This window comes from Mobula birostris, chromosome 1 (assembly GCF_030028105.1).
Source record: "Mobula birostris isolate sMobBir1 chromosome 1, sMobBir1.hap1, whole genome shotgun sequence".
NCBI classification, from domain to species: domain Eukaryota; kingdom Metazoa; phylum Chordata; class Chondrichthyes; order Myliobatiformes; family Myliobatidae; genus Mobula; species Mobula birostris.
Genome location: NC_092370.1, coordinates 14,629,353 through 14,645,573, shown reverse-complemented (window position 1 = coordinate 14,645,573; position 16,221 = coordinate 14,629,353). Strand labels below are relative to the sequence as shown.

General features: G+C 41.8%; 1 protein-coding gene across 1 annotated transcript in view; it reads left to right on the top strand.

The window, feature by feature from the left end:
* bend5 (BEN domain containing 5) overlaps window positions 1-16,221 on the top strand; it is a 48,773-nt gene that overhangs the window by 10,041 nt on the left and 22,511 nt on the right. Inside the window, exon 3 of the mRNA XM_072252665.1 lies at window positions 14,582-14,843. Coding sequence (XP_072108766.1) covers window positions 14,582-14,843 — 262 coding nt within the window. The remainder of the gene's footprint in view (window positions 1-14,581; window positions 14,844-16,221) is intronic.

The window sequence follows — 16,221 nt, the reverse complement described above, 5'->3', positions numbered from 1 at the left end:
GACCACTAGTCTATGGGCTTTCATCAGAATCTGACGTACTCTATTTCCAATGTTTTCTGTTCCTACCAGATTTGCAACATTTGCAGTACTTTGCTTCATTTTGTGATTTTTAATGTCAGGTGATGGACCTGTAATTGACCAGATTTTGATGCAGATTTGCATTAAGAACTGTGTAATGGCTTTCTTTGCAAAATAGCTCATTGCTATCGAAACAGTGGTTATGTTGATTTAAAACTGGCCAGGAGATAATAAGGCAAGGTACACTGCAAGGTTGATGTTTCTCAGTGAATTTTCCTGAAACTGGCATTAAATCCATTGCTTGCTTTGTTACATATGATTGAAGTTGGGTAGATGCTGTCCTTAGTAATGAATGGGTTATATTTTATACATATATTTTGTCTGAAAGTACACAAATCACTCAGTATGGTAACCGTTCCTGCTGTAGCATTGGAATGAATACCATCAAAAACACACAAGACTGCCAGAGTCAGAATCAGGTTTAATGTCATTGGCATATGTCGTGGAAGTTGTTAACTTTGCGACAGCAGCACAATGCAGCACATCTTAACAGAGAGAAAGAAAACTGGAAATGTTGGGTCCAGGTTAGGTCCTCAGATATTGACACCCAGGAACTTGAAATTGCTCACTGGACATCAATATGTCTGAGGACCTTACCTGGGCCTAATATATCAATGCAGCTATAAAGAAGACAAGAGAGCAGCTATATTTCATTAAGAGTTTGAAGAGATTTGGTTTGTCACTAGAACACTCAAAACCTTTGACAGATGTAAAGGAGAGCATTCTGACTGGCGGCATCACTTCTGTGGTGGTGAGGTGGTGGGGGGGTGGATTATGGCATGGGATCGAAGTAAGTTGCATGAAGTTGTAAAATTAGTCAGCTCCTTCATGGGAACTAGTCTGCGTAGTATCTAAGCCATCTTCAAGGATCGGGGCCTCAGGAGGGCAGTGTCTATCGACCCCTATCACTCAGGATGTGCACTGTTCTCATTGTTACAGTCAGGAAGGAGGTACAGAAGCCTGAAGGCGCACACTCAGCGATTCAGGAACAGCTTCTTCCCCTCTACCATCTGATTTCTGAATGGACACTGAATCCATGAACACAACCTCATTACTTTTTAAAAATGTATTTCTATTTTTTGTGCTACTTTTTTAACTTAATCTATGTATATGTAATTACTGTAATTAAATTGCTTTTCTACATTTATTGTGCATTTCATTGTACTACTGCTGCAAAGTTAACAAATTTCACGATGCGCTGGTGATATTAAACCTGATTCTGATTCCTCTGATGACTGGTATCTGTTCCCTCATCTTTCCCTTTCTGAAGTCCACAATCAGTTCTTTGGTCTTGTTGATGTTGAGTGCAAGGTTGTTGCTGCAGCACCACTCAACTATATCTCTCTCCTGTATGCCCTCTTGTCACCGTCTGAGATTCTGCCAACAGTGGTTGTATCGTCAGCAAATTTATAGATGGAGTTTGAGCCACAGTCATGGGTGTAGAAAGAGTAGAGCAGTGGGCTAAGCACACGTTCTTGAGGTGTGCCAGTGTTGATTGTCAGCAAGATGGAGATGCTATTTCCCATCTGCACCAATTGTGATCTTCCGGTTCGGAAGTCATGGGTCCAGTTGCAGAGGGAGGTGCAGAGGCCCAGGTTCTGGAGCTTTTTTGATCAGAATTGTAGGAATGATGGTGTTGAATGCTGAGCTGTAGTCAATGAACAGCATCCTGAGATGGGTATTTGTATTGTCCAGGTGATCCAATGGAGTGTGGAGAGGCCATTGAGATCGTGTTTGCCGTAGACCAATTGTGATAAAGTTCCTGTGGGTCCAGGTCCTTGCTGAAGCAGGGTTGATTTTAGCCATAACCAACTTCTCAAAGCATTTCATCACCATAGATGCGAGTGCTACTGGATGATAGCCATTAAGGCAACTTGCCCTGCTCTTAGGAAGCATTACTAAAGTTGAGAAAGGAAGAAATCTTGTTCTGCCTTTTATAGGAATGAAGGAATCAGTGAGGCACAGAGAATCTGTATGTACCGAAAGTAACTGTTATTGTCTCAACTAAAAAGCATGTGGGTTCACAAACTAACTACCTGTTTGCACTTCACAAGAACCCCTGACCCTCTACGAACAGTCAATGAAAAGTAAAGGTATTACACGGGAAAGGAGTCTACATTGTCTAGGCATTCCCCGTGGTCCCAATCTCCATCTGTCTGTGGTGTCCTTATCCATGATGGTTGGTCTCTGGTTACTGGAGAGTTATTGCCCTTGTGTATTTGGAGCTCCTGACTCTTATAGTGTTCCTCATCAGTTGAACTGGTGAATATCTATCCTGTTGGCTCAAGGTCACCTTCTTCAAAGAAAGAGAATTACTTTCCTCCTCCATCAATGCTGCCCTCAACTGCATCTTTTCCATGTCATGCACGTCTGCTCTCACCCCATCCTCCAGCCACCCTATCAGGGATAGCGTTCCTCTTGTCCTCATCTACCATCCCACCAGCCTCCGCGTCCAGCACATAATTCTCGGGAATTTCTGCTGTCTCCGACTGGATTCCACCACCAAGCACATCTCCCCTCCCCTGACTTTCTGCTTTCTGCAGGGATTGCTCCCTACATGACTCTGTTATCAAGTTGAGTTTATTGTCATTTCGACCATAAGCTGCTGGTACAGTACACAGTGAAAACGAAACAACGTTCCTCCATGAGCCTGGTGCTACATGAAACAACACAAAACTACACTAGACTACGTGAGACAGCTCAAGGCTACACTAGACTACGTAAAACAAACACAAAAACTGCAGACCTGCACCAGACTACATAAAGTGCACAAAACAGTGCAGGGCAGTACAATAATTAATAAACAAGACAATAGGCACAGTAAAGGACGAATTACAATATAATAAGAAGTGATGTAGATGTCAGTCTAGACTCTGAGTAATGAGGAGTCTGATGGCTTGGGGGAAGAAACTTGCACAGTCTGGTCATGAGAGCCCGAATGCTTCGGTACCTTCTGCTAGATGGCAGGGGGGAGAAGAATTTGAGGAGTGCGTGGGGTCCTTCACAATACTGGTAGCTTTGCGGGTGCAGCACGTGGTGTAAATATCTGTAATGGCGGGAAGAGAGACCTCAATGATCTTCTCAGCTGACCTCACTATTCGCTGCAGGGTCTTGCGATCTGAGACGGTGCAACTCCTGAACCAGGCAGTGATGCAGCTGCTCAGTATCCTCTCGATACATCCTCTGTAGAATGTGGTGAGGATGGGGGGTGGGAGATGGACTTTTCTCAGCCTTTACAGAAAGTAGAGACACTGCTGTGCTTTCTTGACTGTGGAGCTGGTGTTGAGAGACCAGGTGAGATTCTCCGCCTGGTGAACGCCAAGAAATTTTGTGCTCTTAACAATCTCAACGGAGGAGCCGTCAATGTTGGGTGGAGAGTGGTCGCTCTGTGCTCTCCTGAAGTCAACAACCACCTCTTTTGTTTTGTTCGCATTCAGAGACAGGTTGTTGGCTCTGCACCAGTTTGTTAGCCGCTGCACTTCCCCTCTGTATGCTGACTCGTCATTCTTGCTGATGAGACCCACCACAGTTATGTCATCGGCAAACTTGATGATGTGATTAGAGCTGTGTATTGCTGCACAGTCGTGGGTCAGCAGAGTGAACAGCAGTGGACTGAGCACACAGCCCTGGGGGGCCCTGTACTTAATGTGATAGTGTTGGAGATGCTGCTCCCCATCTGGACTGACTGAGGTCTTCCAGTCGGGAAGTCTAGGATCCAGTTGCAGAGGGAGGTGTTCAGGCCCAGCAGTTTCAGTTTTCCAATCAGGTGCTGTGGAATGATTATGTTGAATGCTGAACTGAAGTCTATTAACTGCATTCGAACCTACATGTCTTTTTAGTCCAGGTGGGTAAGGGCCAGGTGGAGGGTGGCGGCGATGGCGTCATTTGTTGAGCAGTTGTTACGATACGTGAACTGCATGGGTCCAGTGAGGGGGGGGGCAGCAGGGTCTTGATGTACCTCATGACGAGCCTCTTGAAACATTTCATGATGATGGATGTGAGAGCAACGGGTAGTCGTTGAGGCAGGACACTGAGGACTTCTTCGGCATGGGGCCGATTGTGGTGGCCTTGAAGCACGTTGGAATGACGGCGCTGCTTAGGGAGATGTTGAAGATGTCAGTGAGAACACCTGCCAGCTGGTCTGCACATCCTCTGAGCACTCTGCCAGGAATATTGTCTGGTCCAGCAGCCTTCTTTGGGTTGACTCTGCATAGAGTTTTCCTCACGTCAGTCATGGTAAGACACAGCACCTGGTTATTGGGAGGAGGCGTGGTCTTCCTCGCCACCACGTCATTTTCTGCCTCGAAACTGGTGTGGAAGTTGTTCAACGCATCTGGAAGGGAGGCATCACCAGCACAGGCAGGTGATGTTGCCTTGTTGGTGATGTCCTGAATGCCGTTCCACATGCACCATGTGTTGCTGTTGTCCTTGAAGTGGCTGTGGACTCGTTGGGCGTGTGCATGCTTTGCCTCTCTGATGGCCCGGGACAGCTTGGCTCTCGCTGTTAGAGCTGCCTTGTTGCCTGCTCTGAAGGCGGAGTCACGGGTCCTCAGCAGCGCATGCACCTCCGCGGTCATCCATGGCTTCTGGTTGGAGCGTGTAGTGATGGTCTTCGACACAGTGATGTCATCGATGCACTTGCTGATGTAGCTAGTCACTGATGCAGCTAGTCACTGATGCCGTGTACTCCTCTAAGTTAGTGGAGTTGCCATCGGTTGCAACCTCCTTGAACATGTGCCAGTCAATGTGCTCAAAGCAGTCTTGAAGAGCAGAGATGGCTCCTGCTGACCAGGTTTTCACCTGCTTCAGAACTGGTCTGGAGCGCCTGACGAGCAGTCTGTATGCTGGGATTAGCATAACAGAAATATGGTTTGAGTAACCGAGGTGGAGGTGGGGCTCTGCCACGTGTCGGGGATGTTTGTGTAAACGAGGTCCAACGCGTTCTCCCTTCTCGTTGCAAATTCCCCATATGGATGGAATTTGGGGAGCACTGACGAGGTTCGCGTGGTTAAAATCTCCAGCGACAATAAACAGTCCATCAGGGTGTGCATTTTGCAGTTTGCTAATAGCCCCATACAGTTCAGAGCACCTCCTTAGCATTGGCGCTGGGGGGAATGTACACACCAACTATAAGGACAATGGTGAATTCCCGTGCTAAATAAAATGGTCTACATCTAACAGTCAAAAACTCCACCAGCGATGAGCAGTTACTGGAGATCAGCACAGAGTTCTTGCACCATTCTGTGTTGATGTAAATACACACGCCTCCACCGTGAGTCTTACCGCACAGTGTTGCATCTCTGTCAGCCCGGAACAAAGCGAGCCCATCTAGCTGAATGGTGGCGTCCGGAACTCTTGTCGCTAAGCCACGTTTCTGTGAAAACAAAAGCTCAGCAGACTCTGTACTCCCGCCAAGTAGTCCACTGGAGTCAGGTGTAGTCCAATTTATTGTCCAGGGAGCGGACATTGGAGAGCAGAATGGACGGGAGAGTCGGCTGACTAGGGTTTGTCTTTAGCCTAGCATGGACCCCTGCTCGCTTGCTGGGCTTCTGCTTCCTCGCACACCACTTACGACATCCCCACCACCGGCATCAGGCGACACCGAGGACTGTAGGCTTGGTCCCCAAAGCAGGCCGAGGTCGCGTAGCTTCTCCAGCAGCTCCTTGTGAAGGTTTGTTGTTGGGCAATTTCTGTACCGTAGCATTGTCTGGCGATGGTAGATACGAACACTGGTTGCTCTGTTGTCCATGTGCAAATTAAAGAATTGTGCCTTAGTTTAAAAAAAAAATTAATACCAGGTCCGGAGAGGCCACTGCTGCCGTCTGCCACACCGCCTGAAATAAAACGATTATTTCCATTTGTCCTTCCCGACTATTCTCCCTCCTGGCACTTAGCCTTGCATGCAGAATAAGTGCTACACTTGCCCCTACACCATCTTCCTCACTGCCATTCAGGGCCCCACACAGTCCTTCCAGGTGAGGTGACATTTCACGAATGAGTCTTTTGGGGTTATGTACTGTGTTCAGTGCTCCTGGTATGGCCTCCTGTATTATCAATGAAACCTGATGTTTGGGAGACCACTTTGCCAAGCACCTACATTCTGTCCACCAGAAGTAGCAGGATGTCCCAGTGGTCACAGGTTTTAATTCCACTTTACATTCCCATTCCAATAAGTCAATCCATGGCCTCTTACTGTCACCATGAGGCCAGATTTAGGTTGGAGGCACACCTTATGTTCCGTCTGGGTAGCCTCCAACCCAATGGCATGAACATCAATTTCTTGAACTTGCAGTAATGCCTCCATCCCCTGCCTCTTCACCATTCCCCATCTCCTTTTTTCCCCCTCTCACCTTATCTTCTTGCTTGCCCATCGCCTCCCTCTGGTGTTCCTTCCTTCCTTTCTTTATTCTTTCTATGGCCTCTGTCCTCTACTATTAGATTCCCCCTTCTCCAGCCCTGTATCTCTTTCACCAATCTACTTCCCAGCTCTTCACTTCACTCCTCCCACTCCCAGTCTCACCTATCACATTGTGATTCTCCCCTCCCCTCCACCTTTTAAATCTACCACTCAGCTTTTTTTTTTCCCCCATTCCTACTGAAGGGTTTTGGCCAGAAGCGTTGACTGTGCTCTTTTCCATTGATGCTGTGTGGCCTGCTGACTTGGGTCAGCTTCTTACTGGTTCTACCCCAGGGCTACAACAACACTGTTTCATGGTTCTGTCCACCCCAGCCTTGTGTATTTGTGTCTTTCAACTTTGACTGGTCCAAACCAGTTAAATGAAGTGATACATACATAATCTAATAAGATTACAGATTGTTCCTTTGGTAGGGTAATCATCTGAGAATGGTCTCAGGTTTAGCAGGTCATTACCTGAAGCTCCTTGTGTCTACATTCAATGGCTCTGATTGGATTATCCTACAGCAAGAATCAGTTTGGAGTCCACAAAATTTGGGGGGTGGGTGGGGGGGGACAGAAACATTTGGTTTGTCTGCTTCCCTTTTCCTTGGTTCATCAAATCCACTAATTGTAGACTGTAGTTTCTTATGGCCAGCATATGTGAAATAGTTATATTAAAAATGGGCAAAACAGAAATATATTTAAAGAAAAAAGTGAGGTAGTGTTTGTGTTTGATGTCCATTTAGAAATTGGATGGCAGAGGGTTAGAAGCTGTTCCTGAATCACTGAGTGAGTGCCCTCGGGCTTCTGTACATCCATCCTGACAGTAACATTAAGAAGAGGGCAGGTCCTGGGTGATGGGGATCCTTAATAATGGACACCACCTTTCTAGGGCACTGCTCCTTAAAGATCTCTTGTATACCACAGGCTTTTACCCAAGATGGAGCTGACTAATTTTACAACTTCCTGTAGCTGCTTTCAATCGTGTGTAGTAGACCCTCTTTCCCCATACTAGACAGTAATGCAGCATGTCGGAATGCTCTTCTTGGTATATCTATAAGTTTTTTGAGTGTTTTAGGTGAACAAACCAAATCTCTTCAAACTCCTAATGAAATTTAGCAGCTGTCTGGCCTCCTTTATAGCTGCATCGATATGTTGGGACCAGGTTAGATCCTCACATCTTGATGCCCAGCAATTTGAAATCGCTCACTCTCCACTTCTGATCCCTCTAAAGACTGATTTGTGTTCACTCATCTTACCCTTCCTGAATCACCTCTTTCATCTTACTGAGTGTAAGGTTGTTGTTGCGACACCACCCAACTTGCTGGTATATCTTGCTCCTGTACATCTCCATCTGAGATTCTACAAACAATGGTTCTATCATCTGCAAATTTATAGATGCCACTTGAGCTATACGTAGCCACGTGGTCATGCTTATACAGAGAGTAGAGCAGTGGGCTAAGCACATACCCCTGAGGTGCACCAGTGTTGATTGTCAGCAAGGAGGAAATATTATCAACCAGTCCTCCGGTTAGTAAGTTGAGGATCCAATTATAGAGGGAGGTACAGAGGCCAAGGTTCTGTAGCTTATCCATCAGCACTGTGGGAATGATGGTGCTAAAACGCTCAGCTGTAGTCAATGAGTAGCATTCTGACATAGGTGTTTGTGTTGTCCAGGTGATCTAAGGCCATATGGAGCCATTGAGATTGTCTGTTGCAGACCTATTGTGCTGATAGGCAAATTGCAGTGCGTCCAGGTCCTTGCTGAGGGAGGATTTGATTCTACCCATGACCAACCTCTCAAAGCATTTAATCACCATAGCTGTGAGTGCTACTTGATAGCTCACAGTACTCTTCTTTAAGCACTGGTATAATTATTGCCTTTTTGAAGCTAGTGGGAACTTCTGACCATAGCAGTGAGAGGTTGTAAATGTCCTTGAGTATTCAAGTTTTCAGAGCCTTACCAGGAACTCCTTCAGGTTCTGCCACCTTGTGAGGGTTCACCCTCCTGAAAGACAGCCCGACATCAGCCTCCAAGACACAGATTGCAGGGTCACCATGTGCAGTAGAGGTCTTCACAGCGTTAGTTATATTCCCCCCTTCAAAGTGGGCATAGCTGATCTGGTAGTGAATGTTTGTGCTTATATAAATAGCTAACTCAGTGTTTGTTCAGATCACACATGCACGTTAGTCATCGTTGTTTTACTTGTGTATTTTCATTTTGTTACACATCCCTTTGGTTTTCATTCTGTTTTACTTTTTGTTTAATTTGGCTCTATTGGTACATAGTAACCACCTTTTACACCTTGAATACTTGTGCTTTGAAAGAGTATTTCAGGAAAAAACTTGCAGGGTATTTGAAAAGAATATGGTAAATGGGATTGCTCTTTTTGTGTCTTAATCAGTGAATTCTTATCGCAATCCAGTGTATACTCATGGCCACTTTATTAGGTACATTACGATCATCATCATTATGGGCCATGTCGTATAACATTGGCGATCATAGTCTTTCCATGACGATTGTTCTTGGCAATTTTTTTCTACAGAGGTGGTTTGCTGTTACTTTCTTCTGAACCTTTCTTCAGTGTCTTTACAAGATTGGTGACCCCAGCCATTATCAAAACTCTTCAGAAACTTCCTGCGTAGTGTCAGTGGTCGCATAACCAGGACTTGTGATATGCACCAACTGCTCATATGACCATCCACCACCACCTGTGGCTTCATGTGACCCTGGTCCGGGGTGGGCGGGGGGTATACTAATTAGCTGCTACACCTTGCCCAAGGGTGACCTGCAGAGTAGTGGTGGAAAGGAACACCTTAGCATTTCCTCTGGTAGAGACTCATTTCCACCTCACCACCCCCATTAGGTACACCTTGTTAATGCAAATATCTGATCAGCCAATCACATAGCAACAACTCAATGCATAAAAACATGCAGACGTGATCAAGAGGTTCAGTGTTTAGACCGAACATCAGAATTTGAAAGAAATGTGATCCAAGTGACATTGACTGTGGAATGATTGTTGGCGCCAAATGAGGTGGTTTGAGTATCTCAAAATCTGCTGAATCTCCTGGGATATTTATGCAAAACAGATTGGTGCAGAAAAACAACAAAAAAAATTCAGACAGTGGCAGTTCTGTGGTCAAACACATCTTGTTAATGAGAGAGGTCAGAAGAGAATGGCCAGACTGGTTCAAGCTGACAGGAAAGTGACAAGGACTCAAATAATCAAGCATTACAACAGTGGTGTGCAGAAGAACATCTGTGATCAGCCAGCACATTGAAGCGGATGGACTGCAGCAGCAGAAGAGCATGAACATTCACTTTTTATGAGTGTATGTTTAGGTTACCCCAAATTTTCTGTTAATCTAATGGAAATAGGCAGGACTAAGTGCAAAATACATAATCTTTAAATTGGCAAAACCTTGGCTAGGAAGATGATTGTGATAATCACAGTTGGCCAAGTAACTGCAAATTTTTAAAGATTTGTTTCTTTCATATGCTTAGTTTGGAATCTATGACAGCTGATGTAATGTTTGTTCAAAAGACAAACAAATTAACACTGGTGGTAACAAGTGAGTCATTGAATATTTTAGTTGTCAATGTGGTTTTATTTTGAGATGTCTTGACTGCTGTAAATCTCTTTCAAGAAATTGATTTTGAGCAAAGTATGCTTGTGGGTCACATGAATTCTTAAATCGTTCCCAGCACTTTAAATAGGAACCCACTGTTAGATTTTGTTTCTGCACAGTCTAAGTAGAAATTAGGATGTGAATAAATTAATGCATTATTGAGTCATGTTTAAATTAACTCTAGTCATTTGGATTGTTGGTGAGCGTCTCTATGCAAAATAAAGTGGGTCGCTGTTCATGGCTTGACCTAACTGTGCAGTCTTCTAGTTTAAATAGCTGATCTCTGAAATGCCAGTTGTATGACCTATTTAGTTGTATACTTGGGTAGGTAACATTTGGACATGTACAGATGAAGATTCTACAGATGCTGAATACACAAAATGCTGGAGGAACTCTGGAAGTCAAGTAACCTCTGTGGAGGGGAAATAAACAGCTGATCTTGGCCCGAAGCATCGACTGTTTATTCCCCTCCCAAGATAGATATTCACCTGCATAAATTACAAGTTAGATGTTTTGTAAGATGAACTCTCATTTCAGCTCCGTAACTCATCATTGTATTCAATAAAAATTTATAAATGCAACTTGGGTGAATTCTTCTTTTGTGTGAAATCTTTCCCTTAGAGTTGGATCGAACAGGTTATGCCCAATTTATGATGTAATAGTTCAATCATGCAACATCAATTTGTGGTTCTGTGTATTGATAAAGATTGAAAAGGCTGGCCAGCACATGGTCTGCTTCAGGTGGTGTTTGAACGTTGTTTGTGGCAGCTGTTGCGTCCACCTTATTCACTCCCAATCAACTTTAACCTTTTGTCCAGCCACCACAGTGTTTACTTACAAGTGTGATGTGAATAAAAAGCTAAAGTTTCTTTTATTTTCATTCATTCACAGGATGTGGACAGTGCTGGCAAAGTCAGCATTTACTGTCCATGCCTAATTGCCCCTTAAACTGAGTGGCTTGCTGGGCCGTTTCAGAGGGCACTTTGGTGGGTCTGGAGTCACATGTAGGACAGATCGGGTAAGGATGGACATTAGCGAATCAGCTGAGTTTTTAACTCGGTTATTAATACTAGTTTTATATACAAAATTTATTTATATTGAAATTCTGTATTCACTGCACTGGGATTTTAACTTTTAGTGTTTGAAACTGTAGTACATGCCTCATGGTATTGATCTAGTAACTCAACTGCCATGCTGCATAACTTGTTTATTACCTTAATGGGGGAAACATGTTCTATTTCTGGATCAATTTAAGCTATTTTAACTTTCACCCAGTTAATTGAAGCACAGGGATAAACCTCGGGATATCAAAGGCAAATTAATGCTTTGATAAACTTGTTCTGGACAGTTTTATTTACTTTTCTCTTTAATTTACTGAGCCTAAGTCGTTATACAATTAACCTAGCTTCAAAGGGATTAAATAAACATTGATTTTATTATCCATTGTTTTTTGCTTCCATTCTGCAACATATTTCAGTGATTTCTCAAAGATTAACTGAACTAATAAGGTGGATAGTACAGTTAATTTTACAATACATCTTTTTTATCCAGGCAGTGTTATTCAGTTGGTTGTTTTTGCATGTAGCTGAAGCTGCTTATCAAGTCAGGATTTAATCATAGAATCGGTGGGGAGACTGACATTATTATTTTGTGAAGTTATATGTTGTAAGCCTTCATTGGGGTGGTTAATCACACTTATCTCCCTTACTAGGTGATTATCAATCATATTAAAGCTTAGAGGCAATTTTCTACTTAAACATTACTTAATAGAGGTTTTGGAATTGAGAGGTGTTCTGGTGTGTATACAATTGCAAGAAAAAGCTTGTGAACCTTTTTGCAGTTCCCTGGTTTTCTGCATTAATTATAAAATGCGGTCTGATCTTTATCTAAGTCACAATAATAGACAAACACAATCTGCCTAAGCTAATAATACAAACAATTGTACTTTTCATGTCCTTATTGAACACATTGTTTAATCATCTGCAGTGCAGGCTGGAAAAAGTATGAGAACATTTGGTGGATGTTATACCAGTTATTAAATACAAATGTTTCCTGTAGCTGACTTGCACGGCAGTGAGGAGGAATTTTAGACTATTTCTCCATACAAAAGCTGTTTCAGTTTGTTAATATTTCTGTGATACCTTGCAGGAATAGCCTCTTCAGGTCTTGCCACGGCATCTCAATTCGGTTAAAGTCTGCATCTGACTTGACCATTCTAAAGCACAATTTTTTTTCTTTCTAAACCATTCTATTGTTGATTTACTGTTGTCTTTTGAATCTTGTTGTCTTGTTGCATTATCTACTTTCTATTAAGTTTCAGGTGACAGACTGCAACCCTGACATTCTCCTGTAAAATGTCTTGATACAATTTTGAATTCATTGTCCCCTCAACGATTGCAAGCTGTCCAGGCCCTGAAGCACCAAAACAGCCCCAAATCATGATACTCCTTCCACCATACTTCACAGTTAGGGTGAGATTTTGGTGTTGGTGTGCAGTGCCCTTTTTTCTCCAAACATAGCAATGTGAATTTCTGCCAATAAGTTACTTTTGCCTCATCTATCCACAGAACATTGTTCCTGAAGTATTGTAGAACATCTAGGTGGTCTTTTCCAAACTTGAGACATACAGCAATGTTCTTGGAGAACAGTGGTTTCCTCCATGGTGGCCTTCAATGAACACCATTCTTGTTCTGTTTTTCTTGTGGTGGACAGATGAACAGAGAATTTACCAGATTCTAGAGATTTCTGCATGTCTTTTGCTGTTACCCTTGGGTTCTTTTTCACTTCCTTCAGCATTGCATGTTGTGCTCTTGGTGTGATCTTTGCAGGATGCTCACTCCAAGGGAGAGTTATTTCATTTGTAGACGGTTTTTCTGACTATGGACTGATGAACATTCAGGTCTTTAGAAATGCTTTTTTAGCCTTTTCCAGATTAGTGCATCTCTACAGTTCTTCTAAGGTCCTCTGAATGTTGTTTTGATCAAGGCATCGTGCATATAAACAGATCTTTCTTGAGAAGAGCGGGTACTGTTAGTAACCTGACATTGCCCCAGAGGTTCACGTACTTATTTTGAACATCAACTGTGATTGTTTAAATGGTGTACTCAGTATTTCTGAGAAGTAGTACAATTGTTTGTGTTATTAGATTAGGCAGATTGTGTTTGTCTATTATTGTGACTTGAATGAAGATTAGACCACATTTTATGAGTAATTAATGTGGAAAAACAGATAATTGCAAAGGGTTCACAAACTTTTTATTTCTTGCAACTGTATGTCATTTCAACATGTGTCACTGATCCAAATGACTTCACTACTCAAGTTGCCTCAAATTCCATACGCCAACATGTTTTGTACTCTGCTGATATTTCACAGTAATTCTGTAAGTTGACATAGAGCTGAAAACAAATGAGGGGAAAACAACAAAATTGAACCTGGTTCAATTTACTGTTTTGCACAGGCATGTGACAAATAGCTTACTGTTTACTCATTTCTACTCTGGGCAAATTTATTGCCTCAAATTATTTTCAATATTCAGTCTGCCCATTTTTTTTTCAAGATTTCCATCTTGTGTGTTGATTGCAACTGGGTCTTCTGGTGCTTAGTCATTCTATGTAAAGGCCAAGTTCCTATGTTTCCAGCAGTCACTACATTTCCAAAGTGGCTCATTGATGGTAAATAGGTCATGCTGTAGAAATACAAGTCTCTTTTGGGTTCAACTGTTGGCGAATCGCTCAGTTTTCATGGGATAATTAAAAGGAATGGAAAATCTCAAGATTTTATCCCTTCTCTATTTTGTGAGAGTTTAATTTGAATGTATTCCCTTCATGTGAAAGAGTTAATATAGTGAAAACCAGTTTTTAGTCTGTTCATGAGCTTCGACTTCAACATTTGAACTATTAGGAAATATTACTAACATTTTTTAGATGCCGATCTGTTAATTAACACTGGACTTTCACCTCTACCTTTTTGCTATCACAATAATTGCCAGGGATGATTGACGATAAAGAATTAAAGTCAGAAGAATCGTCTCCAAAAAGACATTTCTAGAAAGCCAGAATTTATTTTAGCATATGTATTTGTCTGTAATGCAAGCTGCAGAAAATGTGTTAGCTTTTGGAGGTAATAAAAAGCACATTGCTGTTTGTTTTCTATGACAGCTAATTCTGTTCAGACAATGTGTGCAATTACACTGCAAAGGAGAAGTGAAAAACAAATTCAACTATCTTGCACTCTGTGCAATGAACATGCTGTCTTTTAAATTAGTATGTTTACTCTAAAAAGTTGTATGTAATGTCATTTGTATTCTATAAATTTAATAATTTACCATCTGTCAAATGTGCTAGACATCTTAAAATTACTCCTCATTTATATCTGGAAGAATCCGATTCCGCTCCGGTAGAGAATAAGGTTACTTCAGCTATCTGTTTCCCTGACTGAATGAATACTGAAAATCATTTATTTTGTTTCTCTCAGGAGCAAGATATCTCCTGCTTTGAAGATAGCAGTGACGATGATGATGACCAAACGTTGAAGATTTTTGATGAACTGAAACACAAATATTCCCGGGCCAAGGCTAACAATAAAAAGTTAATTTTGGAGCTTAAAAGAGTTACAACAAAACTTCGGTTTGTTGAAGAAAAGCAAAAAGATTACGAACATATGGCTTCTGAGCTACAAAGGCTGAGGGACCTCAATATGGATCTTCAAAATGCATTGCTTTTGAAGTTATTTAGACGTAAGTCTTCATTAAAATAAAAAGCTAGTGGAAGCAAGCTATTAGTGTTTGGAAAGGTGAACTTGTAAATGAATTCTTAGTGTTCTGTTATCTTCATCTTCAGACACCTTTCATACCTAGTGGTAGGCTTATTAAAATTCATCTGATTGGATGGTTAAAATCTGGTTGTTAGTGTAATTTAAAAAAAAAAGTGCATGTTGCTTTGCTACCAATTTAGTATTACATTTTCCAGATCTAATGACTTTTACTTAGCGTGGATGTGAGTTTTTTTAATATAGGAGGGTTTTTATTAGTTTCATTAAAGGAGCATTTCCTACAGAATATACCTTCTCTTTAAATTGTCACCTCTTGCTGTTAATTTTTTCAGTCCTCTTCGCAAACTCCCAAGGCCATGTAGATATGGGGGTAAATTACTGGTGATGTCCTGGAGCTGCTGTCTTGATTATATTGGGACATTCTACTTTGGGTATTTCAAGAAGTATAATATGAGGTATTTAACTGACATGTTTAAAATACTTGTTGTTTCATCTCTTCATAGTTTGCAAGTGCCTCAAACTTAATCCCCTCCCCTCATCAATTTTACAAGTCTTAATGTTTATACTTGTACCAGGTACCATACTCACGAATCTGCTTTGTATTTCTTTTAATACTTCCTTCTAATTGCAGTAGGTACAGGAACCTGAAGACACGCACTTAATGATACAGAAACAATTTCTTAACTCTCCACATTCAGATACCTGAACTATGTGTGAACACGCCTTTATTCTTTTTTGTGCTGTTTATTTTCTAATTTATAGTAATTTATGTCTTCACTGCAGCAAAACAACAAATTTCACATCATATAAGGCAGTGATAATAAACCTGATTCTGTGGTTCTCCAGCTGTGATCTTCCAAAGGCTTTACTTAATCATTTTGTAGCACTGTTTTCAACTGCATTCTTGTTATTTACCAAATATTCAATTTTATTTAAAAAGAAAGGACATGCTACATTTAGTAATTTGGAATTTCAATGCTTTTTTCCTAACTCCTCCCTACAGTGGAGAAATTAATGGAATTTGAACTGAAATAAAATGTCTAGGCTAAATATGCTTGGAGAGGCAAATGGCTTGTCCTTGTATGTGGTCCAAAACAAGACTGTTACTAGAAAGTAAGTTTTGACGCAGTAATGTATTACAATATTCTGCTGGCACCCCAGTTTCCTCCAAAACCCCAAAAGTGTGAGTGGTTGTAGGGTTAAATGGGTATTGTAAATTATCCCTTCTGTAGGGAAGATAGATTTGAGAGAATTAATTGGCATGCAGGGGACAAATGGGTAATAGGGAAATTCGAGTGGTAATGGAATTACTTTGAGAGCTGGCATAGATTGCTTTGAATGTT